The 16437-nt window shown below is 39.7% G+C and overlaps 1 protein-coding gene across 3 annotated transcripts in view; it reads left to right on the forward strand.

The window, feature by feature from the left end:
• The window catches only part of UVSSA (UV stimulated scaffold protein A), a 116484-nt gene that overhangs the window by 12211 nt on the left and 87836 nt on the right, over positions 1-16437 (forward strand). For all 3 annotated transcript variants that reach the window (XM_072619962.1, XM_072619960.1, XM_072619961.1), the window contains exons 4-6: positions 6052-6172; positions 9573-10076; positions 12805-12914. In XM_072619962.1, coding sequence (XP_072476063.1) covers positions 6052-6172; positions 9573-10076; positions 12805-12914 — 735 coding nt within the window. The remainder of the gene's footprint in view (positions 1-6051; positions 6173-9572; positions 10077-12804; positions 12915-16437) is intronic.

The raw sequence follows: 16437 nt of genomic DNA on the forward strand, positions 1-16437 counted from the left end.
ATGAAAAATGCCATAGTGCCTGCCCTCCTGAGCTTACAGTCTAATGGAGGAATTACAGTATGCCCACAAACTTGATGCAAGGTAGAGATGTATACAAGGCTGTAAGAAAATTTGAAGAAAACTGGATGAGAAGAGAGAAGTGGCACCTAAAATTAAATGGAGAGATGGATTTAAGTAGATAGTGACCAAATCCATTCAAGGCCTATGAGAGTGAACAGAGGCAGAAAGGTGCAACTTCCTCCATTAAGGAGTTTTGCTGGAACTGTAGAACAGCTGAACATTTGAAATTCTGGAAGAGTTTGTTTATGTCAATGAGTCAGAGTATATATGTTATTATAATCCATACAAATAGTACTCAGAATTTAAATAGAGTAAACCAGTGATTTGCTATAGTGGCTCTCATCACATTGGCTCTAATAAGATTCAGTATCTAGCCTGAGATCAGAATCTCAGAGCAGAGACAGAAATGAAATAGAAAATTACAAAGACTATAGGAGAAGCGAGGGTGCATTTTTGCCACCAAGCTATATAGTATCTGTGACTATTTATACTTCAGTATTTCAAATACTTCTGATTTCATCAGTGTTGATGCCCTTTCTCAGTCATAGCCTCTTCATGACTTAGTGCAGTTATTTAATGATGTCCTGTGACTCCCAGAATCTGTCCCCTTGTAGCCAGCTGTCTGACGATGAGCCTTTCTACACTTAGCAAGGCTAGCCCTTGCAGGAGATTCTATGTGTTTCCAAGTCCACTTGGGAGCTGTGCTCCATTGACATAGTCTTCTCTAACCCCAGATTACTTCCATACCATGTTAAAACATCAGAGAAGGACTTTAGTGGATATTTCTTTTTTATGCTGGGAGATATGATTTATAATCAAGAAATAAGAAGCCAAGCACTCATAAAATATTCATAAGCATCACTCCTGTAAAATATATTCTTTTCTTTCTTTCTTTTTTAGGTTATACATGTGCAGTCATGCAAAACATATTTCCATATTAGTCATGTTGTGAAAGAAAACACAAGCCAAAATAAAATCCCAAGAAAAATAAAGAAAGTAAAAAAAGTATGCTCCGATCTGCATTCAGACTCCATCAATTCTTTCTCTGGAAGTGGATAGCATTTTTCATCATAAATCCTTTGGAATTGTCTTAGATCATTGTATTGCTGAGAATAGCTAAGTCATTCACAGTTGATCATCGTACAGTATTGCTGTTACAGTATACAGTGTTCTCCTGGTTCTGCTCACTTCACTTTTCATCAGTTCATGTAAGTCTTTCCAGGTTTTTCTGAAAGCATCCTGCTCGTCATTTCTTGTAGCACAATAGTATTCCATCACAATCCTATACCACAAACTGTTTAGCCATTCTCCGGTTGATGGGCATCACCTCAATGCCCAAATCTTTGCCATTTAGTTGATATTTCTACTATTACTTATTGGCCATGCTAGAGTGTGGCATAATACAATATTTTCCTTAAACCATGGAATTTATTCCATTTATTCCCATGATATAGTTTATAGCAAAGATAGTTGCTTGGCATACTTTTTGGAACCTTCCACAATTTCAGGTAGGAGAATGATACTTATGAAATTGTTTCCATGAAGGAAAAAGCACTGAATTTGGAGACCCAGGATGTGAACTCTTGCCCTAACTCTGAACCTTTGTGACTGTATGTCTCTGGACCTGTTTACTCATCTGTAAAATGGAGAGATTGGATGAGGTGATCTCTGGGTCCTCTTCCGAGTCTAAATCTCAGAATCTGGTAGCTTCATATAAATTCTCCATTCCATATGTTAGGGTAGGCATGAGCCAGAAGAACAAGAAATGAGATGATTATCATGGTAAAAGGATGGGATAGCTTGAATAAATGAATCTTTTTACATGTCCCTTATGGCATCCAGGGGCCATATATACTTTATAAATATTTTATAATGAATCAAACGTCATATCTCAATGAGCACTTCTCTTCCTACTGTCTTTTGAATGAACATTTTTAAAATCTCCATTTAATTTTCTTCATTGTTGAACTTCAAACTTCACATCAATCCCTTTTAAAACCTGTAGTGAAGTACTTAAACAGATGATGACAAGAGTCCACTGTCTAGATGATAAATGAAGCCGTTTTCAGTTCTGCATTTGTAAGAGTTTGGAATATAGTTTTTACCCAGACACATCTTGAGTGAGTCTGGAAGAGACACCTTCTACAGGCTTAAATGACCACACATGTTGCTAAGCAAGGGCGTGTGATTTTGAAATTGAGGGCTTTGCCTTTCCCATTTGATTTTCTCCGAAGAAATCAGCAAGTATTTTTATCATCTGATGATTTCAGAGAGGTGACATTTTTGCAATTCTGTACTGCCTTTCAACAGGAGAATCACATACTTCATCACATACTTTATAAGGCTCAGTTAAGTTTTACTATATTTTTGGGTGGTAGGGAAACATCATTAGCCCATTTTACAGGTGAATAGAGATGAGTAGTCTGAACTGAAAGCATTATAAAGGGGACTTGTTCAATAGTATGCAATAACACCTTGTGCCTGTGCTCTTAGAATTATTTGAACCCTGGAACCTTCATGACTGGGTCATTACTTGACCTCTGACTGGATTCTTCTCTGTACTTCTAGGGCAGTTATTCATTTCCATGTGTTATGAATGAGAAACTGTTACTGTTTGATTTACTTAGAGAACTTGGAATGTAGTCAAGAGTGGGGGAGGTGGAGGCATTTGACTTACTTCCAGATAAACTAAATCAAATCAATGCTGTTTTCTCCTAGCACATGCTACCTTGAGTTTTATAGACTGCTCGTTGGCTGGGAATATCTTTGTTTGATTTAATTTAACAAATACTTATTAACGAGCCTCTACCATGGGCAAAGCCCTGGAGAGACAAAGATAGAAAATTAAACACTCTCCACCCTTAAGCAGCATGAAATCTGGTTGGCACATGTCGGTAAGAATTAGACTTCATAACAGTAATAACTGACACTTACATAGAGCTTAGGGTTTATGAAGTACTTTCACACAATAGCTTGGTGACTCTCCCTTCTGTCCTGTGAGATAGGATAAAGGAGAGGGTCAGACGAAATAATCTTAGGAGAATTTCAGGAGGGAAGAATCACTTTTAGGTCTCCTTGGAGGCTTGAAGACCAATTGGGATTCCAGTCAGATGAAGGGATTTGTCCCGTGGTCACTTAGACCTTTAGATGACAGAGATAAGATTGGGACCCATGTCTCCTGACTCCCAAGTTCTACTGTAGCAAGCTGCTTCTCATAGCCATGGGTTCTTAGAGTTGGAAGGGGCCCCAAAAGGCAATCTAGTACAGCCTGTAGTTAAATGGATATCGCTTTACAAGACCCCTGGAGAATGGTTGCTCATCTTGCTCTTAAACACCTTGAGTGACAGGGAACTCATTACCTATTAAGGCAGTCCATACCCCTTTGGACAACTGTAATCCGTAGGGATTTTTCTTTCTAACTAGCCTGTCACGATCTTTTGGGATCCTGATTCTGCTATCTGATGTGCCCAGCTTTGTGTCATCTGCAGATTTGATGTACGTGTGACACCTCTCCTTTCATCCAAGTTATTGTGAAAAATGTAATGGAGTCATTAAACATTTATCAGCTTTTAAGTCAGTCATCCTCTGCCTTCAGTGATAGGTAGAGACCTTGCTCTTCTACGTTAGATCGTATTAAGCTTAGCAAGAGAAAAGAAGATAATAGGTGCGGTTGTTGAATTTATAACACCAAAGAACCAGGAGCATTCCATCTCAGTGAGGAGAAGAATATTGTTATTGTACCTTAAGCAACATAATTATAGTGTTCAAAGCATCTGGGCTTAACAAAAATCCTAATTGTCCTAAAATACCATTTTTCTTCTAGCATGCTATTTGATAGCCCTTCAAAACCAAAGCTTGAATTTAACCCAAACTGAGACTGGGCCTGTAGTCAGGAAATCCTGAATTCAAATCCATTGTTAGATACTTAGCGACTGTGTGACCCTGGGCAAGTCCCTTAACTTTTTAAAATTTTGGCTTCAGTTTCCTCATTTGTTAAATGGGATAATAATAGCACCTATCTCTCAGGGTTGTTGTGAGAATAAAATAGAATAATATTTATAAAAAATTCTTTAGCACAGTGCATGACGCATGGTTGGCACTGTGTGAATGCTAGTCACTATTATTAATAATCTGAATTCATGAAAAATAAATCACGCCTTCCTTACTCCAAGTCCCTCATTCAGTCCACTGTACCATGAAGTCACCATGATGTTAGTGGACATTTTTCACTTTTGGATTGACTGTTCTTGGCACTCAGTGCTGAGAGATTGTGCTTTGGATCATGTACTCTCTTTGCCATTCTCACTGTGACTTTGGCCTCTTGAAGTTTAGGGGTTTCACTAGCTTATTGTGTAAGCTGAAGTCCCTTTTGTGACCTGAGGAAAGTACAAGCTTATTGGGGGAAGAATTATCTGGGAGGGCAACTCAGAAAGCAGTTTATGGTATCCTACTTCAATGACTGCTCCCTACCACCCACCTGGAACTTCCTGTGCTTGTTAGTGAAATTAAGTTAAATGGCTCCTTCTGGTCAAAGCTTGGACTGAAAAAAAATCTAGATGATTGACTAAATGAAAAAGTAAGTGGTAACTATGTGTAAAACAGTGGGCTAAGCTCTGGGTTAAAAATAGAAACTCAAGACAGCCCCTGATCTCAGGGAGTTCCCATTCTGATAGGGGGAGTCACTGGGGGAGAGGAGGTTTTAGCTGCCAGAGACCTGGAAAGGCCCAGAGGTCTTTAGGATGCAGCAGATAGCCAGCTCTTTAGGATCCATGAGAAGACACAGGGAGCCCTGTCTTGCATACTGTGTGAAGATCATTCTAAAACAAAATAGTCAGAAGATTGACATTCTTTTCCTTAGTCTCAATTACAAATTCTTTGATCAATTTTACATCATGCTGTGGCATGTATTACTACCATGTGAGGGAGGTAAAAAGTGGACTTGTGTAAATAGGAGACAACAGGGTGCTGCCAGTAACCCCAGAGAAGGTACCAGCCTCTCTCCCACTTCTCTACCAACATATAAGATCATGGAGAGTCTGTACCTCTGGCCTGGTGCTCCTGAAGCTCGTCCTAACACTGTAGAAGTGGTTGTGTTGGAAGGACAGGTAGGAGAACCATGCAAAGCCTTAGCCAGGCTAAGTCATGAAGCTTAGGGAAGGCACTTTCTCCCCAAACCAGGTGGCTTTCTCTGACTGCTTCCCTTAGTTTTGCTTGTCCACAGGAAAAATCTTGTGTTTTAGGCCTTGGTGTTTGAGTGATGTGAACCAAGGACAAATTTGAACCCAGGTCTCCAGAGTCCGGATCTGGTGCTCTTTCCATCATAGAGTGCTTGCGTCCTTTAAGAGTGGCACCTTTGATTCTCCTTCCAGGCTCAGAGCCTCTCCCTGGAACAGTGCCAGCTGACACTCTTCAGCCCTGTCTTCTTAGGCAACTGACTGACCCTTATTTCCCAAATCATTGTAAAGGATACAATCCCTATCCTAGTGCCATTAGCTTTCTCATGCTTTGGTGCTTGAAGCCTTTTAAATTTCTTCTCTTTTAAATTAGCTGCCTCCTTTGTTATCAATAGTAAAACCCCAGAATTATTGTATATTTCTAATAGGTTTATAATGTATTGATCTTAAATTTGAAGCTACAGATATTCTAGACAATTTGGGAGAGGGAAAAGAATCCTGAGTTTAATGATTGTCTCTGCTACTTATTAGTTGTGTCAGCCCAGACAAGTCTGAGCCTCAATTTTTCCATCTATGTGATGGGTTGGTAGTACTTTCATTGGCTCAATCTCCCATGGTTGCTGTGATGATCAGAAGGTAATGAGTGTAGAAGTGCTATTAGACAGCTAACTTAAAGGGCTGTATCTAAACACACAGTTTTGCTTTTGATGTTCAAGCTTCTTTTTAGCAGATAACCTGGTTTTGGTTTTCTTTTTTACATCTGGATCTCTTTGATATTTCTCATAGACAGATCTAATACTTATTTGTAATTTTTCAGGTGGATTTTCAAGATGTTACCGCCAGGACTTTGGCTGAAAGAAAAAGGGATGAGGAGAAGCAAAAACGGTTAGACAACATCTATAAAGAAAGAGCCAAAAGAACGGAAAAAGAAATGCAAGGCAAGTTGCCAAAAGTCATGTTCATTAAGAGGAAAATGTCAAAAAAAAGTATCTCTTTATAAAGTGCCCATGATATTATAGCGTGGATTGAAGTCCCTTACTGGGTGCATGACCTCAGGCTTGTCTGATCACCTCTGATCCTCTGCTTCCTTCCCTGTAAAATGAGGGGAGCAATTCTTAAACTCCGCAGCTTTTACTGGATTGTTGAGTAAAGCGCTGAATGTGCATGAGCTGGGTAAGCTAGTAGTTGGCTCCTTCAGGTATAAGTAAAGTTATTAATGATATTAGATAATCAGCACAGAGTGTGGTATTCCCCTTAGTGCCCACTGTTTACCCTTGTGGAGTTTGGGTCTTCTCTCTGAGGACTCCAGGCTGGTTCCTGACATAAGTAGCACTAATTTCAGCCAAAGACAGGATATAGGACCTGGCCTGGGAGAGATAAGGCAAAATGAAATTCTGGGGGTTCCAAAGGGGAGAGGTCGCTCCTGAGAGAGGCAGCTAGGTGGCTTAGTTGATGGAATGCCAGGTCTGGGGGCATACCTGAGTTCAAATTCTACCTCAGATATTTACTACCTGTGTGACCTCGGGCAAGTCGCTTAACCCTGTTTGCCTCAGTTTCTTCAACTGTGAAAGGGAAATAATAACAGGCCGGTGCTCTCAAGGTTGTTGTGAGAGTCAAATGAAATATTTGTAAAGGGCTTAGCATGGTGCCTGGCACGTCGTAGGTGCTAGAGTAATGCTTGTTCCCTTCCCTTCTGACCATCACATCTGCATCACTTTTCAGAATAAATCCTTGAAAGATACATATGTAAATTATTTAATGAGACTAATGATGATAAATACATTATTGTGCATATATTTACTATTCCGTAATGAAGTCTGAAAGAAAGCCAGATTGTGTGCTGATGATTCAACACATTTGTAAAGCAATCTAGGTGGTACAGTAGATGGAGCACCAGTGCAGGAGTCAGGAGGACCTGAGTTCAAATCTCACCTTAGACACTTGACGCTAGCTGTGTGACCTTGGGCAAGTCACTTAACCCCAATTGCCTCATCCTGGGTCATCTGCAGTCTTCCTGATGCATATCTGGTCACTGGATTCAGATGGCTCTGGAGGAGAAGTGAGGCTGGTGACGTGCACAGCCCTCCCTCACTAAAAAACAAAGTCAAGTGCAAGTCATATCATTATTTCTCTGATGGCATGGTCTTCTTTGGCAATGAAGGACGAACACACACAAAGCAATGTTAATAAGATATTTTAACACCTCTCTTCTGCCATCTAGTGGCCATGCTCAAACTTGGCCAGATTAGTATGTCCTTGTCCTTTCCTTGCTCCTAAGGAAAGATGTCCTATTATAGGGATTCATCACCTTTTTGTGTGTCATGCATGGACACTTCTGGAAGACTAGGGAAGCCTATGAACCCCTTCTCAGAAGAATTTTTTAAGCAATTCATAATTGAAATAGGTGCTAAATTTCAGTTAGAGATTAGTGGAAAATAAAGATGTAATTTTTTTTCCCCATTCAAATTCTTGGACCCCTTGAATCAATCCATCCATGGACTCTGGGGTGGGGTGGGGGTAGGGACGGGTTAAGCAGCTCTGTTCTAGGAGGTAGGTAGACCCTGAAAGCTCCTTGGATTGTGCTCTTTGAATTACTGATGGCCAGAATTTTTGAGCTGTCTATCCCATCTACTCTTATTTGCCAAAGAATTTCTTCTAGGTCAGTATCTTTTGGTTTGCTTTATTGTTGGCCAATAAAGAGTTTACATCTCATGTGAAAATGTTAGGAAGGTACCTAGAGAGACTGGAGAATGGAGTCTGGTGGAAAAGAGGGTGAAGGAACAAGACTGAGATTGTCGCTTTCTGTAATGCCCAGAACTGGGGTTAGGGAGGCTAGTCCTGTTGTTCATCTGTCCTGATCAGACCACACCTGGACTCTTGTGTTTGGCTCTGGGTAACGTTTTGGGGAAGGCAGAAGAAGATGACCAAGATAGTGATGGGACTGGAGACTGTGGGGTGAGAGGAAATGTTGGAAGAATTGGGGATGAAGGAGCTGGGGAAGAGAAAACATGGGTGTAGTTGGTTAATTGTTAACTTTTTTTAGGTTTTTGAATGAGGACTAGACTTGTTATGCTTTATTTCAGAGGATAGAGTGGCAGGTTTAGGCTCCATCTGATGAACTTTCTAACAATTAGGCCTGTCCAGAAGTGCCTTAGAAGATTGAGAATTCTGTGTCATTAGGGGCCTCCAAGTGAAGGCTGAGTGACGACTCATTCAGATAGTTTGTAGAGGGGATACCTACTTAGGTAGAATTTGGACTTAGATGCCCTCTAAAAACCTTTGTAATTTTGAGATTCTGTGAGACCTCCCTTTTCATACTGTCCCCTTCCTTTTTTGACTTGAGTTCAGAATTAAGACCTAGAGATAGCTTTTTATTTGATTTGACCATGGCCTTGATTGGCGAGTTTCCTAAATAAAGCTATTTACTCCATGCTCTTTGAGATACTCATCGAGGTCATTGTATCATCTGTACTTGCATTTTGATTTTCTGAAAATTACCTGGAGAACCTCTCAGGGGATCTTGTGGTCCAGAAACCCCACCTTGAGAAACAGTGACCAAGGGATCATTTAGCCAATTGGAAACCAGTACACTAGATAAGAGTTCAATAACCCCAAAGCATTAGAGAGCATCCCTCCCTCCCAAAGAGCGATTTACTTCACTTGAAGTAACTGGCCAATTACAAAAAGAAAAGTTCCAGGAAGGAGAACTAGTAAAAAAGCAAATGAGAGTGTTGAATAATTCATAGGACCTTTATTCTTTTCTCAGGTAAGTAAAAAGTTGGCTTGGGACTGGGAATTCAGTGTCCCTTAATAATTCTAAACTGACAGCGAACTTTACCAAAGCTGTTTCTGCAGTAACATCTCACTTGGTATTCATAGGTCGACCAATGGCCTGCCAGAGCAACATACGTTTTAGGAACTGCGGCATCATTACCCAGTGTCATTTCTGAGAATAACCTTGCACATCCATCTGTTGTTCTTTATGGTTTATTAAGCAGTTAAAAAGCTATCATTGATAAACTGAGGGTTTGAGTAGAATACACTGAGAGAGAGAGAGAGAGAGTGAGTGAGTGTAAGGGAGAGGGAGAGAGATGGAGACAGAGAGAGAAGAGAATATGTGAATATGATTGTGAACATAGAACACTTTTACAGCCCATCACAGCCTGTCTTATTTGGTGCTGAAAAGTAAACCTCTCCTCTGGCAGATATAGGAGCATTATTTGGCAGATGTAGGAGAGTTTGCTGTCTCCCCCTTAGGAAAGGAGGCTGAAGCTGTATGTATGGATTTGCTTTTCAGATTTTGGTATTTACTAACATGCCTCCCCTGTCTTTTGGCAGAAATGTCTGAAGAAATTGAAATGTGCCTAACAGAGATGGAGAATTGCTTCAGACTGTTAATGCCTTTTGATTTTACCATGAGAGATATGGAGGTAGGAGCAGTGGCAGCTGGGGCATTTAGGACAGACGGAGAAGCCTCAGTGGCAGCGTTGAATGGTGCAATCACATTCCCAACATCTGATTTAAGGCCTGATGACCAGGAGCAGCCTTGTTGCAGCAAAGACTTACTTCCTCCATCTCTCTGCCTGAAAGAGGGTGCAAACAGAGATTGGCCAATGAGGTCGAGAACTCCAGACCCAAAGGAGATGGATCACAGGGAACATATAGAAGATGATGATTCCGATGACGATGATGACGATGACGAGGATGACTACAATGACTATGATGATGACGACGACGACGATGATGATGATGATGACGATGATGATGGGAATGGGGAAGACTTTATAAGAAACCATGGTCTTGGCTCACATAAGTACTCTCTGAACTTGGAAATCCCTACAGGTAAAAATAGCCCTCATTTCTGTACCTTTATGGTGTGTAGTGTGCTTTCCTCACAACAGTCTTACAAAGTAGCTAGTATGAATATTCATTATTCATTCTGTAATGCTTGACATCCCAGCCAAACTGAATTATTGTTAACTTTTCCATAGATTTGTCATTACATCCCTGCCTCTGTGTATTTGTACAAGCTGTCCCCCATCCTGAAATGCTCCTCCTCATCTCTGCCTCTCATAATCCTTAACTACCTGTAAAGTGAAACCCAGGTACTACCTTGTCCATGAATCCTCCTTAAACCTCTCTTTCCCCTCACTTGTTAGTGTTCTCCTCCCCCTCAGATTACTTTGTGTTTCCTTGTCTGTGTCTCTTTTACTGTTTTAGTGGAAATTAAGCTACCAGAACACCGCAACTGTTTATTTTTACCTTTGTCTCCTCAATTTCTAGCATAACACCTTGCGCATAGTCTACACTTGGTGAATGTTAGTTGATGATTTGATTGAAATAAGTCTCTCAGGGAAGTTAAATAATTTGCCTGTGATCTTGTGGCTAGTTTAGTGTTGGAGAGAGAATTTGAAACAGGGTGTCCTAATTTCAAGTTTAGTGTTCTTTCCACCACACCACGAGTCTGTACTTTGAAGTTTAGTTCTTTACTGGACAGACCACTTGAGAATTTTTTAATTAAACAAAAATTTTTTTGGTCTAGAATAGCATGATCTTTATTGAAAATGGGTCTTCCTATCTCACAGTGGCTATAAGCTTGCTAGCCCAGGCTTCTCCTTGAATTCCTGCCCTCTGGGTTCCTATTATCTCCTTTACATTTTTTGCTAACCATGAATCAAAGTCAGGCTTCAGGGCCTTCACTATTGAAGACCTACCTCCCTTTAATATTTGTGTTGTAGGTAAGATTTGTAGGACGCAATCAAGTTTTCCTTTAAACTTTTTATTTGTCCTCTGAACTGCTTGTCAGCCATATCAGTTGTTCTCTTGTCATGCATCTACCATACTACAGAGAGTGTAAGGACTCACCCTGCCTAATATTTCATGATGCTCTCTCTCTCTGCCGTGTCTTAGTGACACGGCAGCACTGCTCATAGCAGAGCCTCTGTGCATGGCCCCTGCCAGTGTTATGTGGAATGAGGAGCAATGGCAAACACAGGTAAAGAGGAAAACACTCCCAGTCATCCCTATACCCCATCATCACTGAGAGGTTACCCAGGGTGAGAGAAAGGGCCCTGGCCTAGAAGCCAGGATAGCTAAGTTCACTGCAGGTGGGGCCTTTTAATGACCCTTGAACAAGTCACTCCATCAGTTAAGTACTTCCCATCTACCAAGTTGGGATAGTTCCTTGATCTCATACCTGTCTCACAATAAGACTACAAGGTTATCCAGAATACATTTACAAAGACTTTGACCTTCTGGAACAGCAAGGCCAATGAGAGAGCAAGCTCCAAAGAGAGGAGAGCAGAGATTACTTTCCTACCACATCATAGAAGCAGAAGAACTTTCATGGATGCATGGAAGGAGGAAAGCTTCTTTGCTTTAAATCTTCCCCCAGCTCCAGTGGCACAGTGCCCAGAGTCTACCATTAACAGTTCCTTTGGTTTCATGATGACCTTCTCCTTCCCCTTACTCTGGAAGGCAGGTTCTTGTTTCACTCTGCATTGGTTCCTACAAATCTTCCCATGTTTCTCTGGATTCCTGATGGTTCTCATTTCTTACTGCAGAATCATCCATCATAGTCACGTGCTGCAGTTTCCTAGGATCGTAGATCTGGACCTCAGGAAGACACCTCAGGGGCCATTAAGTCCAACCCCTGTATTTTACAGAAGAGGAAACAGGCCCAGGGAAGTTAAGTGACTTGCCCAGGGTCCCACAGATAATGAGTTTCAGTAGTGGGATTTGAACCATGATCTCACTGTTTTAGAGCATCCATTTTGTTTTCAGTTCTTTTGAGCCTCTAATTTTCAGAGGAGGGAACTGAGGCCCCAGGAAAGCAGTGACTCCTCCAGTGTCACGCAGCTAGTAAGGAGGAGAGCAAGGACATAGACCCTGAAATTCACTTTGCCCTAACATTGTACCAAACATAACTCAGTCTTTCTTTCTTTGGTGGGGATCTTGTGGTGCCTAGCGATCATCATAGTGAGTGTCAGTTAGTAAGTATTGTTCAGCCTCAAAAGAAAGGTGTCCATTTATGGAGACTTTCTGCTTATTGGGATTCTGGATAAACTGGAGTTTGTCTTGGTCAGTGTTATTTATTTCTGTAAATTAAACCACAACAGTCATGAGCAAAACAGTTGTTCAGATGAATGGTGTGTGGAGAGGATTTTTCAAGTTAAATCCAGCTTTTTGCTGTGCCTGGAGAGTTATGACTAAAATGACCAGGGTTTTTACTTTGGGAACTGACCTCTGTGCTTCTCCATCTTTGTGCTCTAACATGCGTGGAGAAATGCCAGAAGTTGTGGCACTGAAGCTTGAGAGCTTCTCCCAACTCTCACGCTTTCACTACAAAGTTATTGTCAAGTGAGTGCATTTTATTTATTTAAGGACTTTAGGAGAGTTCCAGCTTAGTTCTGAGTTTCCTCATGCCCTTCAGGTGAGCCAGCCTTACTTTAAGAAAAACTGGGACTTCCATATCTGCTTTTAATGCAAATAATGCTGTCTTTCATTTCAGGATTTTATAGCTAGCCATGTGCTCTTGCTTACCACTCTGGTATATTTTGTTTTTTGGCAGATTTGCAAGTACATGAGAATGAAGATAACCAGGCTGTGGTCAACAGTGCCATGGATGGACTTAAACTCATTAAAAATAAGTTCCTGCCCTCTGTTCAGTCATGGATTCAGGTAGGGATGGTACTTAGCACAGTGCCTGGCACAGAGTAGGCTCTTAAATGTTTATTGACTGGCTATAAGGGCTGGGTGACACCACATCCTTGTATTTTAAATTACTTTGAGGCTTAGTTGACATAAAATCCTAAAATCTTTATCAAACATCATCACGTATTGTCAGTTGCTACATAGGCATGGCCTTAGGGATAATCTGAACACTGGCAGTAACAAAGGTTTTGTGAGATTCTGATGAAGCTATAAAATTACTAAATGGAAAACATGATGAAACTTGAAAGATGATATAGAAATGTAGAATGAGTGTAACGAGAAACTGTGCCTCACTGATCAGAGCACTGATCTTGAAGTTGAAAGACCCAAGTTTGAATTCTCCCTCATTCACTCTGTGACTATGGGCAAGGCACTAAACTTTTCAGGGCCTCAGTTTCCAGTGTCTTTAAAATGGGTTATAAAACTTGTTCTTACTTTACAGGGTCATTGAAGAGTGGGCTTTGTAAGTCTTAATTCATGTTAAATGTAAATATTATTCCTTCTTCCTTATCCTTTTTATTTTAATTAATTAATTTGTTTCTAGTTTTCTACAATCACTTCCATATATCTTAGATTTTTTTCCACTTCCTCCCCCTTGTTCCTCCCTTCTTCTCACTCCCTCCCCGAGACAGCATACAATCTTATACAGGTTTGACACATATATTTCTATTAAATGCATGTTGCATAGAAGAATTAAAATGAATGGGGGAAACCATAAAACAAGATAAAACATAACATAATACAAAAGAAAATGGTCCGTTTCTGTCTGCCATCCAATTCCATAGTTCTTTCTCTGGATGTGGAAGGTGTTTTGCCTCAAGAGTTCATTGGGAATTTTTTAAGTCTATGCATTTCAATGAAGTACTAAGTCTACCAGAAAAATTCCTCACACACTGTGGTTGTTGCTGTGTACAAAGTTCTCCTGGTTCTGCTCCTTTCACTCAGCATCACTTCATATTAGTTTTTCCAGGTTTTTCTGAAGTCTACCTGTTCATCATTTCTTGTAGCATAATAGTATTCCATTATATTCATCTACTACAACTTGTTCAGTCATTCCCCAATTGATGGGCATCCCCTTGATTTCCCATTCTTGGCCACCACAAAGAGTGCTGCTATAATATTTTTGTACATGTGGGACCCTTTCTCATTTTTATGATCTCTTTGGGATACAGTCCTAGAAGCGATATTGCTGAGTCAGAGGGTATCCACATTTTTGTAGCCTTTTGGGCATGGTTCCAAATTGCTCCCCAGAATGGTTGAATCAGCTCACAGCTCCACCAACAATGAATTAGTGTTCCAACTCTTACATATTCTCCAACATTTATCATCTTCCTGTTTTGTCATCTTAGCCAATCTGATAGGTGTGATGTGGTACCTCAGAGGTGTTTTGATTTGCATCTCTCTTATCAGTAGTGATTTAGAGCATTTTTCCATATGACTATAGATAGCTTTAGTTTCTTCCTCTGAAAGCTTTCTATCTTTTGACCACTTATCAACTGGGGAGTGACTTGTATTCCTGTGTATTTGACTGAGTTCTCTATATATTTTAAAAATGAGGCCTTTATCACAGACACTAGTAGCAAAAATTCTTTCCCAGTTTTCTGCTTTCCTCCTGATCTTGACTGCATTGGCTTTGTTTGTGCAAAAACTTTTCAATTTAATGTAATCAAAACTATCCATTTTGTACTTCATAATGTTCTCTATTTCTTGTTTGGTCAAAAATTTCTCCATTCTCCATAAATCTGACAAATACACTATTCCTTGCTCCCCTAATTTGTTTACAGTATCAATCTTTATACCTAGATCATGTACCCATTTGGACTTTATTCTTGTGTATGGTGTCAGGCGTTGGTCTATGCCTACTTTCTGCTACACTGTTACCCAGTTTTCCCAGCAGTTTTTGGTCAAACAGTGAGTTCTTATCCCAGAAGCTGGGATCCTTGGGTTTATCAAACAATAGATTGCTATATTCATTGACTACTGTGTCTTGAGTACCTAACCTATTCCACTAGTCTACCCCTTTATTTCGTAGCCAATACCAAGTGGTTTTGATGATTGCTGCTTTATAATACAATTTGAGATCTGGTAGGGCTAGGCCACTTTCCCTAGCATTTCTTTTCATTAATTCCCTTGATATTCTGGACCATTTCTTCTTCCAGATGAATTTTGATATTATTTTTTCTACTCTAGAAAATAGTTATCTGGTAGTTTGATTGGTATGGCACTGGATAAGTAAATTAATTTAGGTAGAATTAGGTCATTTTTATTATATTAGCTCTGTCTACCCACGCACAACTGATGTTTTCCCAGTTACTCAGATCTGACTTTATTTGTGTGAAAAGTGTTTTGTAATTGTGTTCATATAGTCCCTGGGTTTGTTTTGGCAGGTAGACTCCAGATATCTTATAGAGTCTACCATACCTTTAAATGGGATTTCTCTTTCCGTCTCTTGCTGTTGGTCTTTGTTAGTAATATACAGAAATGCAGATGATTTATGTGGGTTTATTTTGTAACCTGCAACTTTGCCAAAGTTATTTATTATTTCAAGTAGTTTTTTACTTGATTCTCTGGGATTCTTGAAGTATATCATCATATCATCTGCAAAGAGTGATAGCTTAGTTTCTTCTTTGCCTATTCTAATTCCTTCAATTTCTTTCTCTTGTCTTATTGCTACAGCTAACATTTCTAGTACCATATTGAATAACAGTGGTGATAATGGACATCCTTGTTTCACCCCTAGTCTTATTGGAAATGCATCTAGCTTATCCCCATTACATATAATGCTTGCTGATGGTTTTAGGTAGATACTGCTTATTATTTTATGGAAGGCTCCATTTATTCCTAGGTTCTCCAGTGTTTTTAATAGGAATGGGTGTTGTATTTTGTCAAAAGCTTTTTCTGCATCTATTGAGATAATCATATGGTTTCTGTTAGTTTTGTTGTTGATATGATCGATAATGCTGACAGTTTTCTTAATATTGAACCAGCCTTGCACTCCTAGTATAAGTCCTACCTGATCATAATGTTATCATTCATGTGATAAGTTGCTGTATTCTTTTTGCTAATATCTTATTTAAAATTTTTGCATCTATATTCATTAAAGAAATTGATGTATAATTTTCTTTTTCTGTTTTGGCTCTTCTTAGTTTAGGTATCAGAACCATATTTGTGTTATAAAAAGAATTTGGTAGGAGTCTTTCATCACCAACTTTCTCAAATAGTCTATGTAGTATTGGAATTAACTTTTCTTTAAATGTTTGATAGAATTCACTTTGTAAATCCATCTGGCCCTGGAGATTTTCCTTCATTGATGGCTTATTCAATTTCTTTTTCTGAGATGGGTTTCTTCCTTATCCTTGAACAACTATTGGGACAGAAAAAAATGATGGAAGCTTGCACAGTCCTAAAGCTGCCATCTGTAACTGTTTCTATCAGAACTTTTTCTCTTAGAACCAGATGAAAGAAAAATATACAATAGAAAGAAAAATAG

The sequence above is a fragment of the Notamacropus eugenii genome, chromosome 6 (assembly GCF_028372415.1).
Source record: "Notamacropus eugenii isolate mMacEug1 chromosome 6, mMacEug1.pri_v2, whole genome shotgun sequence".
In the NCBI taxonomy this organism is placed as follows: domain Eukaryota; kingdom Metazoa; phylum Chordata; class Mammalia; order Diprotodontia; family Macropodidae; genus Notamacropus; species Notamacropus eugenii.